The following is a 17,058-nucleotide window of genomic DNA, read 5'->3' as shown; positions in this document are numbered from 1 at the left end:
AAAGCAGAGAATGGACATCAGAGGACAAGCAGCAACCTCTGCCAGAACCCTTAGGAGCATCAATTTCATGCTCAATTTCTCTTTCTTTTCCCATCTTTATTTCCATAGTGAGGATATTTCTCCATTGCCATTTATGTTGCAAATAGTTTCCTCAGTTTGTCTTTTGCCTTTTAATTTTGTTCACAACATTTTTGGAAACACACAGTTTTCATTTTTATGTATTTAGATGACTTAATACCATCCTTCAAGGTTTCTGCCTTCATTGTCATGCTTATGTTAAACATATAATGACCTTTAAAAATATTGGTTCTCGGAGACACTTATAGGGATATATGTATACGTATAGCTGATTCACTTTGTTATACAGAAGAAACACAACGTTGTAAAGCAATTATACTTCAATAAAGACGTTAAAAACTATATATATATATATATGTATATATAGGTTCTGTTTCTCTGGAGAAGCCTGACAAATACAGGACCCTAAGCAAGTTTTTAACCTTGCTGGGCTTCAGGATGTCAGCTATAAAATGGGAGCAAAAATATATCATGGTGTTGTAACGGAGACAATATTCATAAAGCCCCTAGCAGGTGTCAAGACACAGTAGGCTCTCAGCAAAGGTTAGCGCTCTCTCTCTCTCTCCCTCTCTCTCTCTCTATCATGAGGCACTGACTGGTCAACAGTGCAAGTAGGTGTGCATAAGCCAAGGAAGGGCATAACATTGGTCAATTACCAGAGCCCCCAAATGGTTGTTTTTGACCATTTTAGTTTTTTGTTTTTTTTTTTTGCGGTACGCGGGCCTCTCACTGTTGTGGCCTCTCCCATTGCGGACGTGCAGGCTCAGCGGCCATGGCTCACGGGCCCAGCCTCTCCGCGGCATGTGGGATCTTCCCGGCCCGGGGCATGAACCCGTGACCGCTGCATCGGCAGGCGGACTCTCAACCACTGCGCCACCAGGGAAGCCCTGACCATTTTAGTTTTATACTTGTTTTTTGTAGGGAGGATTGACTGACCTCTTCACACTGCCCTGGCCGGAGGTCCCTCATAATATCCTTATTGTCTATTCTTAAATGTTTAAAACATTTCACATATACACACACACAAATTAAAGGATGGCGGCAGGGGTAAATACTTTTCACCCGCTAAAACTAATGTCTGAAGGGAAAAAAATAAAAGTGAAAAGACTTATAAAAATGGAAGTATTAATATCTCAAGTAGAAATTTTGTGGAGAATTGATGTTTACCATCATCAATATGTTTCAACACAGGAGCTACAGTTGGCAAGTGCAGTCCTAAAGGAAGCAACACAGTTTGAACGCCTGTATTCAGGCTACTCTAGTAGTAAATTTGCATGAGGCCCTGCAAATGCCTTAGAGAGATGACTTTGAAATGATTCCAAAATTTTTCAAAGACTGTGCATTCCATATAAGTTTTCAAAAATAAAAAATTACCTCATTAGTCTACAACTTGTAACTTTATTACCATCATTCCCTTTTTATTTGAGGAGAGTGCCTGAAAATGCCTTTTATAAAGGGACTAATGTGTTAGCTCCCATATAACCCCGTGGTTCTTTAAATACAGCTAAATGGAAGGAGCTGCGTAGGAAACTGAGCAAACTTATGTTACTTTCTTTCCAACTCTTTTCTTTAAATGAAATCATGATTCCCTTCACCACCTGGGATTGCCCTTGCCCTTTGGGAAATCTATGCGCTTTAAATACACACCCATTTACCCATGGGTCCATAAGGGCTTGAGACTGATCCACCATTGTTGGAGGAAACCTCCTCACAATATAATGTCTTTCAACATCTAAAATGCGTTATATTTTACAAAGTAGAATAATGTATCTTCCAGTCTTAACAGTCCAAGTATATCTAGAAAACTTTACCCAGCTCCTAAGTTACATTAAGTTCACAAATATTTTCAATCACTGAGATTTAATTTTTGAGGGTCAGAAATAGTTCACTGAAGCCTAAGAATATTTGAGGTGAAAAGGAGAGTACTCTTGTAAAATAAAGTCACAGCTGAAAATGATCACGGTCATAACATCATTATAGGGCAAATTATTAATTTCTTAACCCGAGAAGGGCTAAAAGACAGATACACAGTAATAGCCAAGGCAGAAAACCAACTAAGGGTTCAAATATTTGCCTCAAGTGATCCATTTATTAACATTCTTAAATTTTTCTCTATCTCCAAAACAAATATTGTTGTAATTATAATGGATTAATAATTTACTGGATGTATTAAATTATGATAATAATATGCTGTAAAACTTTCAGATATATCATATATTCACATGACCTAAATTCCAAGGACAGGAAAACAAGGTTCAGGTTAGTAATAATTTGTATTCCACTAGAACTGGTTAGAGCAAGACCTGTTTTTTACCTGACATTTACTTTGCTAGCTTGCTCCCTTCTAGGGTGCGCCAGTGGTACTTCCTTTGAGATGTGCTTAACCACCACGCCCCCCATCTGTCTGTCAGGCCTAAGTCAGGGCCCTCAGGCACTTGGCATGTGCCCACGAGCACTGCTCTAGTACCTGGACAAGCGTCTGTCTCTCCCATTTGACTGAATCCCTCAAGCCTCAGACCCTCCTCTCCCTCATCTGTAGCAGATAAAACTCCTTGCCAACCTCACAGAAGAAAATTTGCAGTTTTCTTGCTACCCGCATGTCCCCTTTCTTCTATCACTCCTGTCCTGGTAGGAGTCCTCCCTAACTGAGGCCAATCCCCCCATCTGTGTTCAGACTCTATCAGCTCCCCCCTCAGGAACTCTTCTCTCCACTCTTCAGCCTCCATCTAAATGTGTCCTTCGCACAAGCATTCACACGTGCTCAAGTCTTCCAGCGTGCAAGTGCCTCGACCCCACTCTCCTCTCCTACTAACCCCTTTCCCCTTCACAACCTGATTTCTCAGAAGAGATGCCTATAAACACCATCACCACTTGCTCAGCACCTACTCGACCTACTTAACATGTTTTTTACTCCCACCATTCCACCGACACTTCTCTAGGTCACAGCCAACAACTTCCTGAGCCAGTTCCTAAATCCAACTGATTCTTCTTAAAACTCAGCCCACCAGAGCGGCAAGAACTTCAGGCGTTTGACCTCTCCTTACCTTTTTGAAATAACACTTGGATTCAGTAACATCCTGACATTCTTATCTACTTTTTGGCAGTAATTACCACAACTTCTAATATCTGTGTAGAACTATAGACTTTATAAAGCATTTCCACAAGTGGTACATTTATTCATTTAATAAATATTATGAATGAATGGGTCATTTCATCCCTATAACCCATAAGTTTAATAGGTGTGTGTTATTTCAGAGACAAGAAAAATCAGTCCCATAGTCAAAGTAATTTTGTTAAAGGTCACACAGAAAGGTTCAAAATCTGTACTCCAATCCATCTCTCAAATTTAAAACCCATGTTCCTTCCAATCCTACCACATGAACAGTTAAAAATATACAAGTTCCACATCTAAAAAAAAATGAATACATAACTGATTATTTTGCAGAAAAACAAAGAGCCCAATGATGCATAGTAGCACCTCTGGAGAATAAAAAGGGCTGGCTAAACCTCTCAGACCCTCTTTTCACACGTAATCTTAAGCATCTATTAAATCGTTCATACTTAACATTTCCAAGGCTCAAACAGTATCCTAACAGACATCCGGTGAACATTTGAAGATATCAGCTTCAGTAGTTCATCAACTTCTGCTATAAACAACATGTGTAAGTCATTTCTCCCCCTTCTAAAGAAAAAGTCAGCAGCTGTTTGCTAAAAAGTTTTTTTTTTATTGTGGATGAAGACATTGCCAACTTACATATATCATTTTTATTTGGAGTAGTTTTTTTGCCTTGCAGTGCTCCTGAGAAATTCAGAAATGCATTGACTTTAGCTCTATAAAACACAACCCAATATTAAGGCTGGGCTGTAAATATCCCACTAGATATTTCCCTAAAAGTCAAAAGACAAATTATAAGTTTTAAGTAGAGAAACCTTAATAAGTTAAAAAGTAAAGACTGGCAAATAATCACAAATGTCAGATCATTAAAAGTACCATTATTTTTTCCATAGGAATATATAAATGTTATACTTAACTTGATATTTAAAAAACTAAAGATAAATTTTTGTTAAAGGAAGATGTTTTAAATAGTTTGATATATGAAAAACTTCATTAGCCTTAAAAATCAAATTTAAATGCCTTAAGTTTGACACATAATAGCTCTTTATCAATAATTCTTATTATCTCTTGTCCCTGAAGCATAGTTGTTTTTTTTTTCCACCTACTGACTGGAAAAGTATTTTGACTTTTTCCCCCTTTCAATTACCCATTAAAAGGTTACAATAAACTAGAGGCTTTACTTGGGGGGGATATTTAGTATTTAGTTGGATGGTTTTAAGAAAGTCATTCCTTTTTCCCCCATGTTTTTGTCACTTAGTTTTGGTTTTGTTTTTTTCTTTCAACTCAATAATGGCAGGAACTAAAAACTCAATCATGAGATACAGTATTATACTAAAATCAAATCCAATGACTGGATGAATTTTCTACTACAATATAGCAGCTGAAAACCATTAGGAATGCTGTGAAAAACTGTGGCAGCTATGGAAAAATTCAACCACAAATTTTAGTAAGTTTATAGAGAAGTAAACAGCAAAATTACTGTAGTTAAAATACTGCAGTAAAATTAGTGTTAGCAATGTCCAACTGCTAACATTAGAAATACAAGCTTCTTCACTGTATGGTTCCTAAGAAGATTCTTTGAGCAGGTGTTTCATCTCTGACTCAACTTAGTTTCAGAAAAGCAGATGAGTTATGCCTGGTTTAGATCAACAAACACTTAGTATGCACACCAGTGAGCTATAGTTTCGATGAAGATACAACTGAAACATTAGGTACTACAGCTTTAGGACGAGGTCACGTACTTTTTAAAATAGCAGCCATGTAAGGTCATGTTGGGATGTTTAATATGCAATCCACCCATAACAGCTTTCCAATTTATGTTAAACTATGGGGTAATGGGGGGGATAGGCTGTTTGGAGCAGGGGAGGAAATACTGAAAATGTCATAAAAGGCATTTAAAATATGATGACATGCTACTTATACCCACCATGCATCTCCTTTTCAAATTAAAAGAGGGAACTTTTTTCTGTATTTCTTCAAAATGAAGGATCAAGTTGTCTTTTTTTTTTCTTTTTTTAACTTAGAAACTTTTATTTCGGATGCTCCACACTGAAAGAAAAATTCAATGGCAAGCAGCAAATAATTTAGGATGGTCAGTGAAAGTACCTTTGAAAGGACCTTATAAAACCTAAGAGTAATAATTTCGTAGAGAAACAATAATGGGCAAACCGGACAGGAGACAGTTGGATAGTTCTAATAAAGCACTTGTATGACAACTTCCTTTAAAGTATGCTAAATAAAGAATGGCAATATAAATAAATTAGCAAAGGAGACGGGATATTCTGAAGCAGCAATGTCTAAGTTACTAGATTTTTCAGAAAAACAAGTTTTATCCATCAACACATAAAGACTTCCAATCCTCTAAATACAGTACAAAGTATACAGTTAATCACAGCAAAATTTACAAACAACCAAATTTAGCCCTGGTCAGAGCCAGGTCTATTTACATATTTGGATTAGTATCGTTTTCACCTTTCCTTATTATACAGATGTTTCTATTTTAAAGGCATATCGAAATTTACAAAATTTGCAAAGATATGTCTTTAAATGTACAACTTCAACAACTAATACAAACATGAGTGTCCCGACGTAATTAAATTCCAAGTCAGGAATTTTATGAGGGGTTTATAAAAAAATTAAAGGAATACTCCCTTCCCGCTAAGTTCCAAACACCTGGTGCTGGTGTCGTTGAAGTGATTTCACTACCCTCAGTGACCGTGAGGATGAGAATGGATGACTCCAAGGTGGCCGTACCTCTCATGTCAATACCTCAGATAGAGGCAGGAGGTGTCACGTCTAGTGATATTGCTAATTACAGTTATGTAAATGCAGCTGTAGAATTTAACACTTAGATGAAAGTTGTGAGTAGGTGTGTAGAAACAGTTTTAAGATGCTGTCTTTAAAGAGACACCTTAGCTCTTAAAACTAAACCATATGTTCACAGTATGTACTCAACAGTAAAGAGGAACAAGTTTCCAATATATTCAGCAACTTAGAAGGATCTCAAGGGAATTATGCTGAGTGAAAAAAGCCAGTCTCAAAAGGTTACATACTGTAGGATTCCACCGAATGGCACTCTTGAAATGACAAAATTATAGAGAAGGAGTGTAGGGAGGGGTTTCCAGAGGTTAAGGAGACGGTAGGGAAGGAGGTGGCTATGATTGTGAAAGGGGAGCACAAGGGGTCCTTGACGAAACTGTTCTCTGTCTCTGCACTGTCATCACATGAATCTACACACGAGATGAAATTGCATAGTACCAAATACACACACCTTCCACCTTAGGACACCTGTGACCTCCCAGGAACAGCCTTGTTCTTAACCTGTCTACTCCACGTCCTCTTACAGATGATTAATATATACTTTAGATCAATTTTTTGCACTACGCAGATAAGCCACCACTATTTTCTTCTTCCCTCTTTTTGGTAAATCTGTTGATTATCTTTAAAAGATAAACTACATGTCTCTAGCTTAAATGAGCTTGAAAAGGAAATAAAGAGCTGATATATAGCTACTAGTGTTTTCGTCTTTTAATTTTTCTTATTTTTGTAAATTAAAATTAAGAGTGAATGTTTCTAGCTTAAGTTAGGTCAAATCAGACAGGGAAAAAAAGCAGATAATATAGCAAACACTTCCTCCTTTAACACCTGTAATTTCTAGAAGCATTAAGAATACTGCTATTAAATTTAGATAAAGTATAACTGTGAACAAATACATGACTTTTTCCAAAAGGCCACTTTGTGATAAACTACATACACATAGTGTTCACGGGGTTTTTTTAAAGTGCTATATATGTCATCTCTGGCTTGAGAATCACCTACTGCTTTAAAAGGTCTTTCAACACAACTCCGGCGCTGTTGTCAGGTAACACTGGCAAAGGCGTAAATGTGGGCAGTACGTCTGAGATGGGTTTCAAAAGGAGATGCCCAGGCCCTCCAGGTCCAAGTCCAGCTGGGTTAATGAGAGGCACAGCCGCAGAGCGGGGAGCTAGGAATGGATTCACATCTGTTCTTCTACCAGACCTGGGTTCGGTTGTATCTAAATGACAAAATATGAATGATTTAATCTCCCATATGTTATTTGGTCACTGTTATACATGTGTTTTAGGTTCCTAGATTTGGCCCCCAAATAAATTTAATTCATATGCTGCCGGGTTCTGGATCGGATAAACAGGTCTATGAAACACAGAAGGTGAAAGAGGATAAGGCAATAAATAGAGAAAGAAATGGAAGTGAGAAATATTTGTATGTAGAGCTAATACTTTATTAAACACATTAGTATTGTTGTCTTATACTTAATACCACTTATATAACTGATTAACGTCATTTACTATAACAACAGTTTTTTAAAAGATGTTTTCTATGTAACCAGGCAAACTCTATCTAACCACCTGAAAGATGGGAGGACTTGAGAACTTGTTTTGCCCAAATTATTATAATGGTCATGAAAAAAACCAGCATCCATATTGCAATGATAACAATCAGATTTAATATTAGTTTACCAAAAGAAAAAACAACTTACGCATTACATTAAATGATCACCTTTTAGACGTTCAAAAGTCTGAAAATAATTCTCATTAGATTATTTCTCTGTAAAGTCAGGCTGAACAATTAAGTTTTTACTGGAACAGGCATTTGGTTTACGTACTCATTTCTTAGTGGGCAGAACTCTGCTTTATTACCCAAGATCATTAACAACTTCATTGTTGAGAGACAAGCAACCTGTTGAAGGCACCCACTTCAGCAGTGGGAAACTCAAATAAAAGAGGCCTCCAAAACAAAGGGAGCATTGAGACAAATTCATCAAATCTTCTTATCATTGAGCACCCCTGGGTCCCCAAGTTGTACTTTCCTGTGAATGACAATTTTCCAAACTCTGAAAAAGCTTCTGGTGCTATGTGGTAAGCTCTGGCTTTTGTCTCTGATCAATACAAATGAAGCTGCACATGTGACTTGATAACTGAAGGTGGGGAGGTATATGAAAGAGGAGGAGAGGGAAGAAGGGGAAGGAGTGGAGACAGGGGGAAGGAGGGAGAGGGAGGGGAGACCCTGCCAAAAGAAATTTTGGAATCAAAATTTAAATAATGTATATTTAAATAAAATTTAAATAAAATAAATTTAAATAAAATAGAATAAACTTTAGCTTCAAGATGCTAAAATCTAGTATAACAAGAAAAAGTGTTTTAGTATAGTCTACACATGTTAAAGTTGAGACTTTTCTAAAGACTAAATTTAGTAGACAAATCTTTTATCTAAAATAATTTTACCACTTTCTCTTTCTATAAAAGTTCAGGAAAACAGAAATATTCATCTAAATGAGAACTAAGGAAGTTATTTAAATTTCAGAATATAAATTCAGTATTTTATCCAAATTTAAGTATCTGGCATGTGACAAACTTGACAGTATACAATATGTTCCTTTACAGTCCAACTAGCAAACATGTTAGTCTGTATTAAAATATGAAGATTTCAGATAAAAGACAGACCTTCCAATAAAGAATTCATATATAGTCTAATGGATTATACTTTAATTTGAACTCAAGAAACTTTAGTACATGCCAATATAAGGGATATAAATAGCATAAGATCCTTACAACCTAGTGGGGTAGAAAACTATGTCCACATATTGATGAACCACCATACCATTTGGTTCCAGGCAGGCCTTTCAACATATAAGAACTCTTCATAATGTTCTTGGATGTGTAGGCCAGTTTACTAAACAGCTCTGTACATATTATTAACACACTAACTTTGGTTTTTGAGTGTAACACTTAGATTATCATCACAGGGGAAAAATCTTTCTCTAACTATAAACTACAATTCGAAAGGAAAATGTGTGAACAAGCAAAGGTTTACCAGTTCAACCACCGCTTCCACGAATAATTCAAGGTGTCTTATGCAGAGAGAGAAGAATTATTCCAATATATAAAGGGAAAATATTTCATATTGCTTAAATTAATCTAAGCTAATTAAATATCAGGTTGCTACAAGAATGTATGAAGCCAAAATCTAACGCCTTACTGGAATTCTGGAAAAGTCATTATTGCACATTTTCAAAAACACTAAAAATTTAGTTAATATCACTGTAAAACATAATTAAAAATTATCAATTTTTTAAATTGTAGAAAAAATAAGTATCTGATTTTACCTTTAAAACTTCCGGGTACACTTGTATCTAGTTTTCTCCTTCCTGGTGAATCTAGAGGTTTCATATCATGAACAGAAAGCTTGGGTGGTGGAATAGATGGATGAGATTCTGTTTCTAGAAATTTAACAAAAAGTTCTGAAAAAGACTAAGAAAAAATATTTGGGATATATTAGGCAGATAATAAAATTATATTCACTACAGCTAAGAAACTGTACCAGCTATTCTAATTAAATACTAAAAACTAGTCATGCTACCTGAATCATTTCTTTATGAACAAGCCTTATGAACAATTAAAAGTGCTAGCACTCTGATACACAGGTATCAATCAAAAACTTTAACAATTTAATCAATAATCTTTGATGACAACACTTGTTACAAACCTCATAATGAGAATTAGCCACCAGATAACAGATTTCTCACCATCAATGGCACTTAAGACATCAAGTCTTAAATCATTTTAGTAACCGTTTACATAGACATAAAAAAATTATATCAACAGAAAACAAGCATTAAAGTCCTATTTTTCTAGAGTAACACCCAATGAATGAGTACAGCAAAAGCTCACCAGTAATATTATCAGATTAAAATAATGTCATGTAGAACTTTCCTTTAAATTAAATTTTATGCCATCCAATTTGAGTTCTATCTTTCACCAGCTTTGGGTAAGTCACCTATCCTCAGTTTCCTCTTTAGTAAAAAAAATAAAATAAAATAAAGACGTAAACTCCACATTCTAACTCACAGTGCTACTCAATTCAATTAATACTCATCTTAAGCCTACTATATACCAGGCATCATATTTTCGTGTTTATTAACTGCCTCCTCCTACCAGAATGTAAGTTTGTTGAGGGAAAGCACTTTACCTATTTGGTTTGCACCTGCATCCTCAATGCTCAGAACAGTCTGGTACACAGCAGGTGCTCAATAAATATTCACTGGCTCAATGACTAGGTAGATACATACAGGCATAAAATAGAGCCTCTGTCTTCAAGAATCTCATAACTTAGTAGTAAGAGATAAATGATTGTGGGCTGATAGCAGCATGATCAAATACAAAGGAAGGAACAGTTAATGCTTTGAAAAATCAAAGTACCATGTAAACAAAATGTTAAAATAAAACCTACTGATATGTGCAATAAAATTATTAAAACTGGCTTATTATCCTTAAGCGAATCACCTCTCTGGATCTCAGTTTCCACAACCCCAAAATAAAAGGGCTGTATAAAATAACCTGAAAAAGAAGTCTAATTCTTTGCAAATGAATATGATGCATAATCATTTCACTGCTCATATCCAGCAGGAATAAATCAACTCTTACACTATTAAGCAGAGATTGCTGATTTGGTCTCAAAGGTGTGTTGGGAACACTTTTTGATCCTCCTCCAAGCCACCCAGTCATCCACCTGGTAACACCACCCTGATCTTCATTCAACAACTGAAAGATTATTTTAAAACAGAAAAATATTATCAACACAAGAAAAGAAAACAGAGCACTTTTACATGATTTCAGATGGTAGTAAACCATGTTTTCCAAGTCCAATTCTTAGTTTCCTACTGACAGAAGCTACATATACACTGTCATCCTAAGCACTATTTCAAATAAAATTTGAGGACTGTCATGTCTCAAACTTGAAGCATTCTGATATGAACGGTTGCATATAAGTTACAAAACATTTAAACTAATATTATACAAGCTGCACAAATCTGCTTCTTCTCTGTAGTATAACATGATTCCATTTCCACATTATTGAGAAAATTGCATTCAGCAAGTTATACAATACACAGTAAAAAAAAAATTTATATGATACCAAGCATTTTAGTTATAAATGTATTCAAAATGGCATTCAATATTCAGTTACCTGTTCCATTTCCTCCTTTTTGATACCTAGGATGCTTCCCATTAATCGTAACACTTCATGACGCTGATTTTTTGGTGTGTGGAAGTGTCCAGCGAAGAGGTTTCTCATTAGGACTCTATGAAAACGGAGGCAGAAACAGCTCAGGCTAACGCACCAGTTGTCTCAATATCTAGTGTATCCAAACAATAAACACTAAACATACAAATATTTAATCATATTTAAATAACAGTTATAAAAAACACTAAAATATTTTAAAGTAGCTTTAAAAATTTTTTGACAAGTCTAATTAAGAATATTGCAAACAGGGCTTCCCTGGTGGCACAGTGGTTGAGAGTCAGCCTGCCGAGGCAGGGGACACGGGTTTGTGCCCCGGTCCGGGAAGATCCCACATGCCGCGGAGCGGCTGGGCCCATGAGCCATGGCCGCTGAGCCTGTGCGTCCGGTGCCTGTGCTCCACAACGGCAGAGGCCACAGCAGTGAGAGGCCCACGTACCGCAAAAAAAAAAAAAGAATATTGCAAACAACCCAAAATGTGTACCTTTAAAAATATCACTTACTAGTCACCAACTTTCTTCAACCAAATAATCAACTGAGATGGTACCTCATTAGTAATTCTCAGTGCCTGTCTGGGTTGTCTTAAGGAGACACTTCAGATTTTTCCCTCCATATCCTAAATGGTGATGATAGTTCTTGTGCTTAACGGTTATGCTTATATTTCCTCATTCATTAAAAATTTGCTCATAATATCTAAATCTTTAAAATGTTAAAGATATACTACATGTATACCTAGGTTTCACACCTAATGCATTTGAGCAAGATATATCCACTTAAGGGCAGTAAAGAGAACAAAAAAGAATGGTAAGAATAAACTTTATATTTTCTAAGTACTTTATATTGTGGTGATGTTTTAACTCTTGCCTATGGTTTTAAGAAAAAGAATTTGAGCTGGGAAAGCTCAAGACAAGTTACTGACCCCTCATTAAAACTACCTGCAGCTCATCATTATATAAGAAAAAGAAAAGGTTTTTTAAAACCTTAATCACATACATTTACATGTAGAAATTGTTTTTACCATAAAAGTGATCCCCATAAAGTACATAAAAGTAAAAGGCAGAGCATACTTGTCCACTTTTCCTTCTGTGCTATTTACTAAATTCATCAATTTCTTTTGTACATCATCCAGCATTTCTTGTCGGAGTTCATCTGTTTTAAAATATGTGAATAAAGAGAGTCATTAACTGATTAAAATAGTCTGTATGAATATATAATGAGATTTATGACATCTTTAGTGAGAATTTTGAATATATGTACTTATTCTAATTAGGAATACTCAATTGCGTCCATCTCTTCTTTGGTTCAGGGAATTAGGTTCTCTGGTATAGAAATTACCTAGAAGCCAGCGTATGCATTAATTCACATTGTTTGCCCCCAATAAAATAATCAATTCTTTAACAGAACATTTAAAAACCAAAGGTTTTCTCATTCTCTTCAGAAACTTAACAACAAAGAAGAGATTTTTCACCACTGCTCCTTTGCACGAAACATCTCCAGAGCCACTCTTTAATGGGAAAATACCGGAAAGGACAATTTTAGATTTTCCTTTTTCCATTTTCCCGGCTGGAATCTTTTTTGGTGAGCTAAGAAGAGGAAGAGCAGCTAACGCAACCAAGACCATGGCTCAGAAGGCAGCTGATAGGGCAGAGTATCCTGGGGTAAATAAGCTGCAAGAAACAATTCAGATCACTGGTTCTCACACTAGGCAAGATACTATAGCTTATGACTGATTTAGAAAGATGTTTAGATTATTTTATTTTTAAATTCTTATTTATTTTAAAAGGAAGCAAAATCTGTAAAGTCTTGGCAGAATACTAGGAATGTGAACAGTACTAAAATCAAAGTCTAGAATTTCAACAGGAGAGACCCTGTTCATAATCAACCATGCCATGGGACCATGGATTCCTAGACTAAGGAACTCTCAGCAAACCCATGGAGTTTACACCCGTTTCCTCAGAAATGGATAGTCTGAGCCAAAGGAGATGCTTATTAACATCAAGCTAGATTACAAATTTCATTCTGAAAGAAATTAGGAGAATGCTTTGCAGTACAGCTCAACTTTTCAAATCAAGAAACACTCACATCCCAACATGAGACAACTCTGACCTCTTTCCACAAACCTACTCTTTGAGTTATGCAGCATCTTCCTAGTGGTAGTGGGATACAGGTTTCCTTATCCAGTATACGACTTGCAAATATTTTCTCACACTCTGTGAGTTGTCATTTCACTTTCTTGATGGTATCCTTTGAAGCACAAAAGTTTTTAATTTCAATGAAGTCCAATTTAGTTTTTCTTTTGTTGCTTGCCCCTTTAGTGTCATATCTAAGAAGCCACTGCTTAACTCAACATCACAAAGATTTACTCCTATGTTTTCTTCTAAGAGTTTCACAGTTTTAACTCTAAAATGTAGGTCTATGACCCACTTTGAGTTACTTTTTGTGCATGGTATGAGGTAAGGGTCCAACTTCGTTCGAGTACATGTGGATATCCAGTTGTTCTGGTACCATGTGTTGAAAAAACTATTCCTTTGGAATCCTTGTTGAAAATCAATTGACCAGAAATGTATGATTTATTTCTGAACTCTCAATTCCCACTGCAAGACCTCTGCAAACGTTTTTCCTTTTGCCTGGAAAGCTCTTTTCCTTCGGCACTGCCTATTAACTCCTCTTTACCATTCACATGTCAGTTCCCAAGTCCCTTCCTCAAAGAAGTTTTCTCTGAACCTTACAGATTAGGCCAGGTTCATCTGCTTTATGTTTTCATTCTGTCTGTACAGTACTAAAATTCTGGTTTACAGTACTAAATGTATATACAAAATGTTCAGTTTAACTGTTTGCAATGGTTTGTGGTTTTTCCACATTGCAAAAATCTAAACTGCAAAATGTAATAGGCTAACTTTTACCAAAACAGAGATGGTTGTCATAACCATATTATAAAAGCAAGGTTTGTGTCTGGAAAATCTACTACAAACATTTCCTTTCCTGTCTTTCCAGGGAGGAATTTAAGCTTGGACATTAAGAGAGAGACAGACAGACACAGAAAGACAGACAGAGACAGAGAGAACAAGATTATTACTAAAGTCTGAGTCAGTAAAAGACATTTTTAGATTCTTAATGGGCACATATATACTACGAACCATGGTGCCACGTGGGCCTTTTCTAGTACTACCTTCTAAATTAAGTAGAACTCTTAATTATTCAGAGGAAGAACAGCAAGTAAGTTAATCTCTTGTTGATGTTCTGAATTAACCACCCCACTCATGAACTAAAGTAAGAGCTAGAGTAAAGATGGTCACAGTCTTCTCTTTCATCCTCCTCCACTTCTCTTCAAGGCTATACAAAGGTAGCAGAAGAAGAGGTCAAACTTAATCTATCCCCAACCTTCCGTTTCTCTGAGACTTCCCTTCTCCTAACTACTTTCTTCTAAAATTAATGATTTTTATATTGATTACATGTCAAAATGATAATATATTCTAGATACGCTGAGTTATATAAAATATATTATTAAAATTAATCTCCCTGTATCTTTTTACTTTTTAAACATGACTACTAAATTTATTTTTAATTATAAATGTGGCTTCCATTGCATTTTTATAGGATAGCACTGCTTTGGAGTATAACCAGGATATAACCATTACACTGTACTGTCTCTTATTAAAAAAAGAAAAGGAAGATAAAACTGAATGATAGATATCTTCAGAGTAAAATTCACAGAGCTGATTCTGATAAAAATGATTTTAGTAAAATTAATTGGAAAAATTTAACTTTGCTCCATGAAAAATTGATCAGGAAATCCATCTTAATAAAGTTCAAGTAGAAAATATTTTCTTGATGAAAATTCTTTAATATGGGTATAACTTTTGTTAAAATCTCTGTGTTCTGAAAGGTCTGATCAAAACATCCTTAAGGCCAAAATAATAGGGTAAAATTTCTTAAACTCATTATCAGAATACAAGTTAGTCCTGAGCTAATGAGAAAGAGAACTGACAATGTGCATATCCTTGCAGACATGTAGAGGGCTATTTCAAATATGAGCAGTAGTTTAAATGGGTTCTGATATTTGAGTCTAGAAAACAACCTCAGAATTTGGGGGAAGGGACTGGAAGGATGGGTTAACTAGGAAAGATTTAGAAAAGAAAAGAAAGGCAAATACTGACTTCCAAGGTCCCTACAGATTTCTCTTTTTCCTCAGGCACACCTATTCTCCTCCCACAAAAGATTCTCAATATTTCTCCATAAAGACTGCACACTAATTCAAACCACAATTTGAAATCAGAATTATATTTATATGGGCAGGCAAAACATAGTTATTCAGAAATGGGGTTTTAGCCAAATACAATATCCCTGTGAAATAACCTAAAAACATGCCAAAATAATTGTCTGGAAGTTAGGCGGGAAAGAAAGGGCAGTGGGGGTACACTTTAAAGTTGAGCAATAAAGCAACTGAGGTTGGTCTAGTTTAGGGGAAGAGTTACTCTGAATATCTGACATCCTAAAACCATATCAGAGCCTCGTCTCTGTAATACCTAGAGATGGTACCATGATCTTCATCACTTGATTTAATATCAAAATTTAACATAAAATGTGACTACAACAAATTAGTACATCATAATTTTACATTTTATTTGCAATTAGTAACACCGCACTATTAATACTGTCTTCACAGAGCATTGTACAGTGAGGTCACACTCCTTACAAAGTCATTGGCTATTTTATGACTAAGCTCCCTTGGACAAGATTCAAGTTTATTTAACAGTCACCTGACTGAGAAAAGAAAGATGGCTGGAGCAGCACTTGAGTGTCCGGAGACCTGCGTGTGAATTATGGTCTTGTCACAAGACCTGGATGTGAATCATGGTCCTGTCACCAGGGCTGGACTCTGATGCCTATTTTGTAAAATGAGCATGCTTATCTCAAAGGATTTTGAGAGAAATCTACTGAGTGATTAAATGTGACATTTTTAACCAGTAAAGTTCTATATAAAGCATTAGTATTCATTCATCTGATTTTTTAAAATATCAACTTTTAACCTAGCCCTAACCATTATCGATAATATGTACCACTTTGGTTAGCATTAACACTGATAACTTTTCCTCCATTTACCTTATTTGTCATCTTTACAAACTATGGCAAAGAAGTCAACGCAAGGAAAAAAGAATGTTAGAAATATGATTTTATTATAGATATGTCAGTAAATAAACTGGGTCTTGTGTCTTACTTGGACTGGCTACCTAAAAAATAAATTTAAATCTGATATATTAAATCTAATATAAGGAAATTTAGCCTCTTCAGTCAATTAAATATAATTAAAGCAAAGGCTAGAAATTTGACAGTCTTTTTATTACAGAATTTCAACTTATACAAGATCACTTTCATTATAACACCAAACGATTTTTTTTTTCTAGCCCTGCCAAAGCAAGGCCTCAAAAAATTTACTGAACACTCAGATTTGTTTCTCTCCACGGAAATCTTTAGTAAAAGGCAAAAGATTTATTTGCTCTTGAGAGAAACCAGAGTATCCAAATGATATTTTTTAAAGGCACCTTGTATTTATTTATATTGGAAGTTAAGACATATTAGTGGGCTTCCCTGGTGGCACAGTGGTTAAGAATCTGCCTGCCAATGCAGGGGACATGGGTTCGAGCCCTGGTCTGGGAAGGTCCCACATGCCGCGGAGCAACTAAGCCCGTGCATGATAACTACTGAGTCTGCGCTCTAGAGCCCCACAAGCCGCAACTACTGAGCCCATGCACCATAACTACTGAAGCCCACATGCCTAGAGCCTAGAGTTGGCTTGCAACAAGAGA

At 35.8% G+C, this 17,058-nt stretch overlaps 1 protein-coding gene and 1 non-coding gene across 2 annotated transcripts in view; both read right to left on the bottom strand.

Annotated features, from left to right (window-relative positions):
* Nucleotides 1–3,780: 3,780 nt before the first annotated feature.
* Nucleotides 3,781–17,058, bottom strand: part of TRIP11 (thyroid hormone receptor interactor 11) — a 66,140-nt gene continuing 52,862 nt past the window's right edge. Inside the window, exons 16-20 of the mRNA XM_060168084.1 lie at nt 12,319–12,400; nt 11,198–11,312; nt 10,657–10,773; nt 9,339–9,483; nt 3,781–7,229 (exon numbers count right to left, since the gene is read on the bottom strand). Coding sequence (XP_060024067.1) covers nt 7,009–7,229; nt 9,339–9,483; nt 10,657–10,773; nt 11,198–11,312; nt 12,319–12,400 — 680 coding nt within the window. The 3' untranslated portion in view covers nt 3,781–7,008. The remainder of the gene's footprint in view (nt 7,230–9,338; nt 9,484–10,656; nt 10,774–11,197; nt 11,313–12,318; nt 12,401–17,058) is intronic.
* LOC132505246 (U5 spliceosomal RNA) lies at nt 16,655–16,770 on the bottom strand. The gene has a single exon (XR_009535323.1). It is a non-coding gene; the product is annotated as a U5 spliceosomal RNA (small nuclear RNA).

This window comes from Lagenorhynchus albirostris, chromosome 1, assembly GCF_949774975.1.
Source record: "Lagenorhynchus albirostris chromosome 1, mLagAlb1.1, whole genome shotgun sequence".
Lineage (NCBI taxonomy): Eukaryota > Metazoa > Chordata > Mammalia > Artiodactyla > Delphinidae > Lagenorhynchus > Lagenorhynchus albirostris.
The sequence above is the reverse complement of the archived record's forward strand: the minus strand, read 5'-3'. Positions and strand labels throughout refer to the sequence as shown.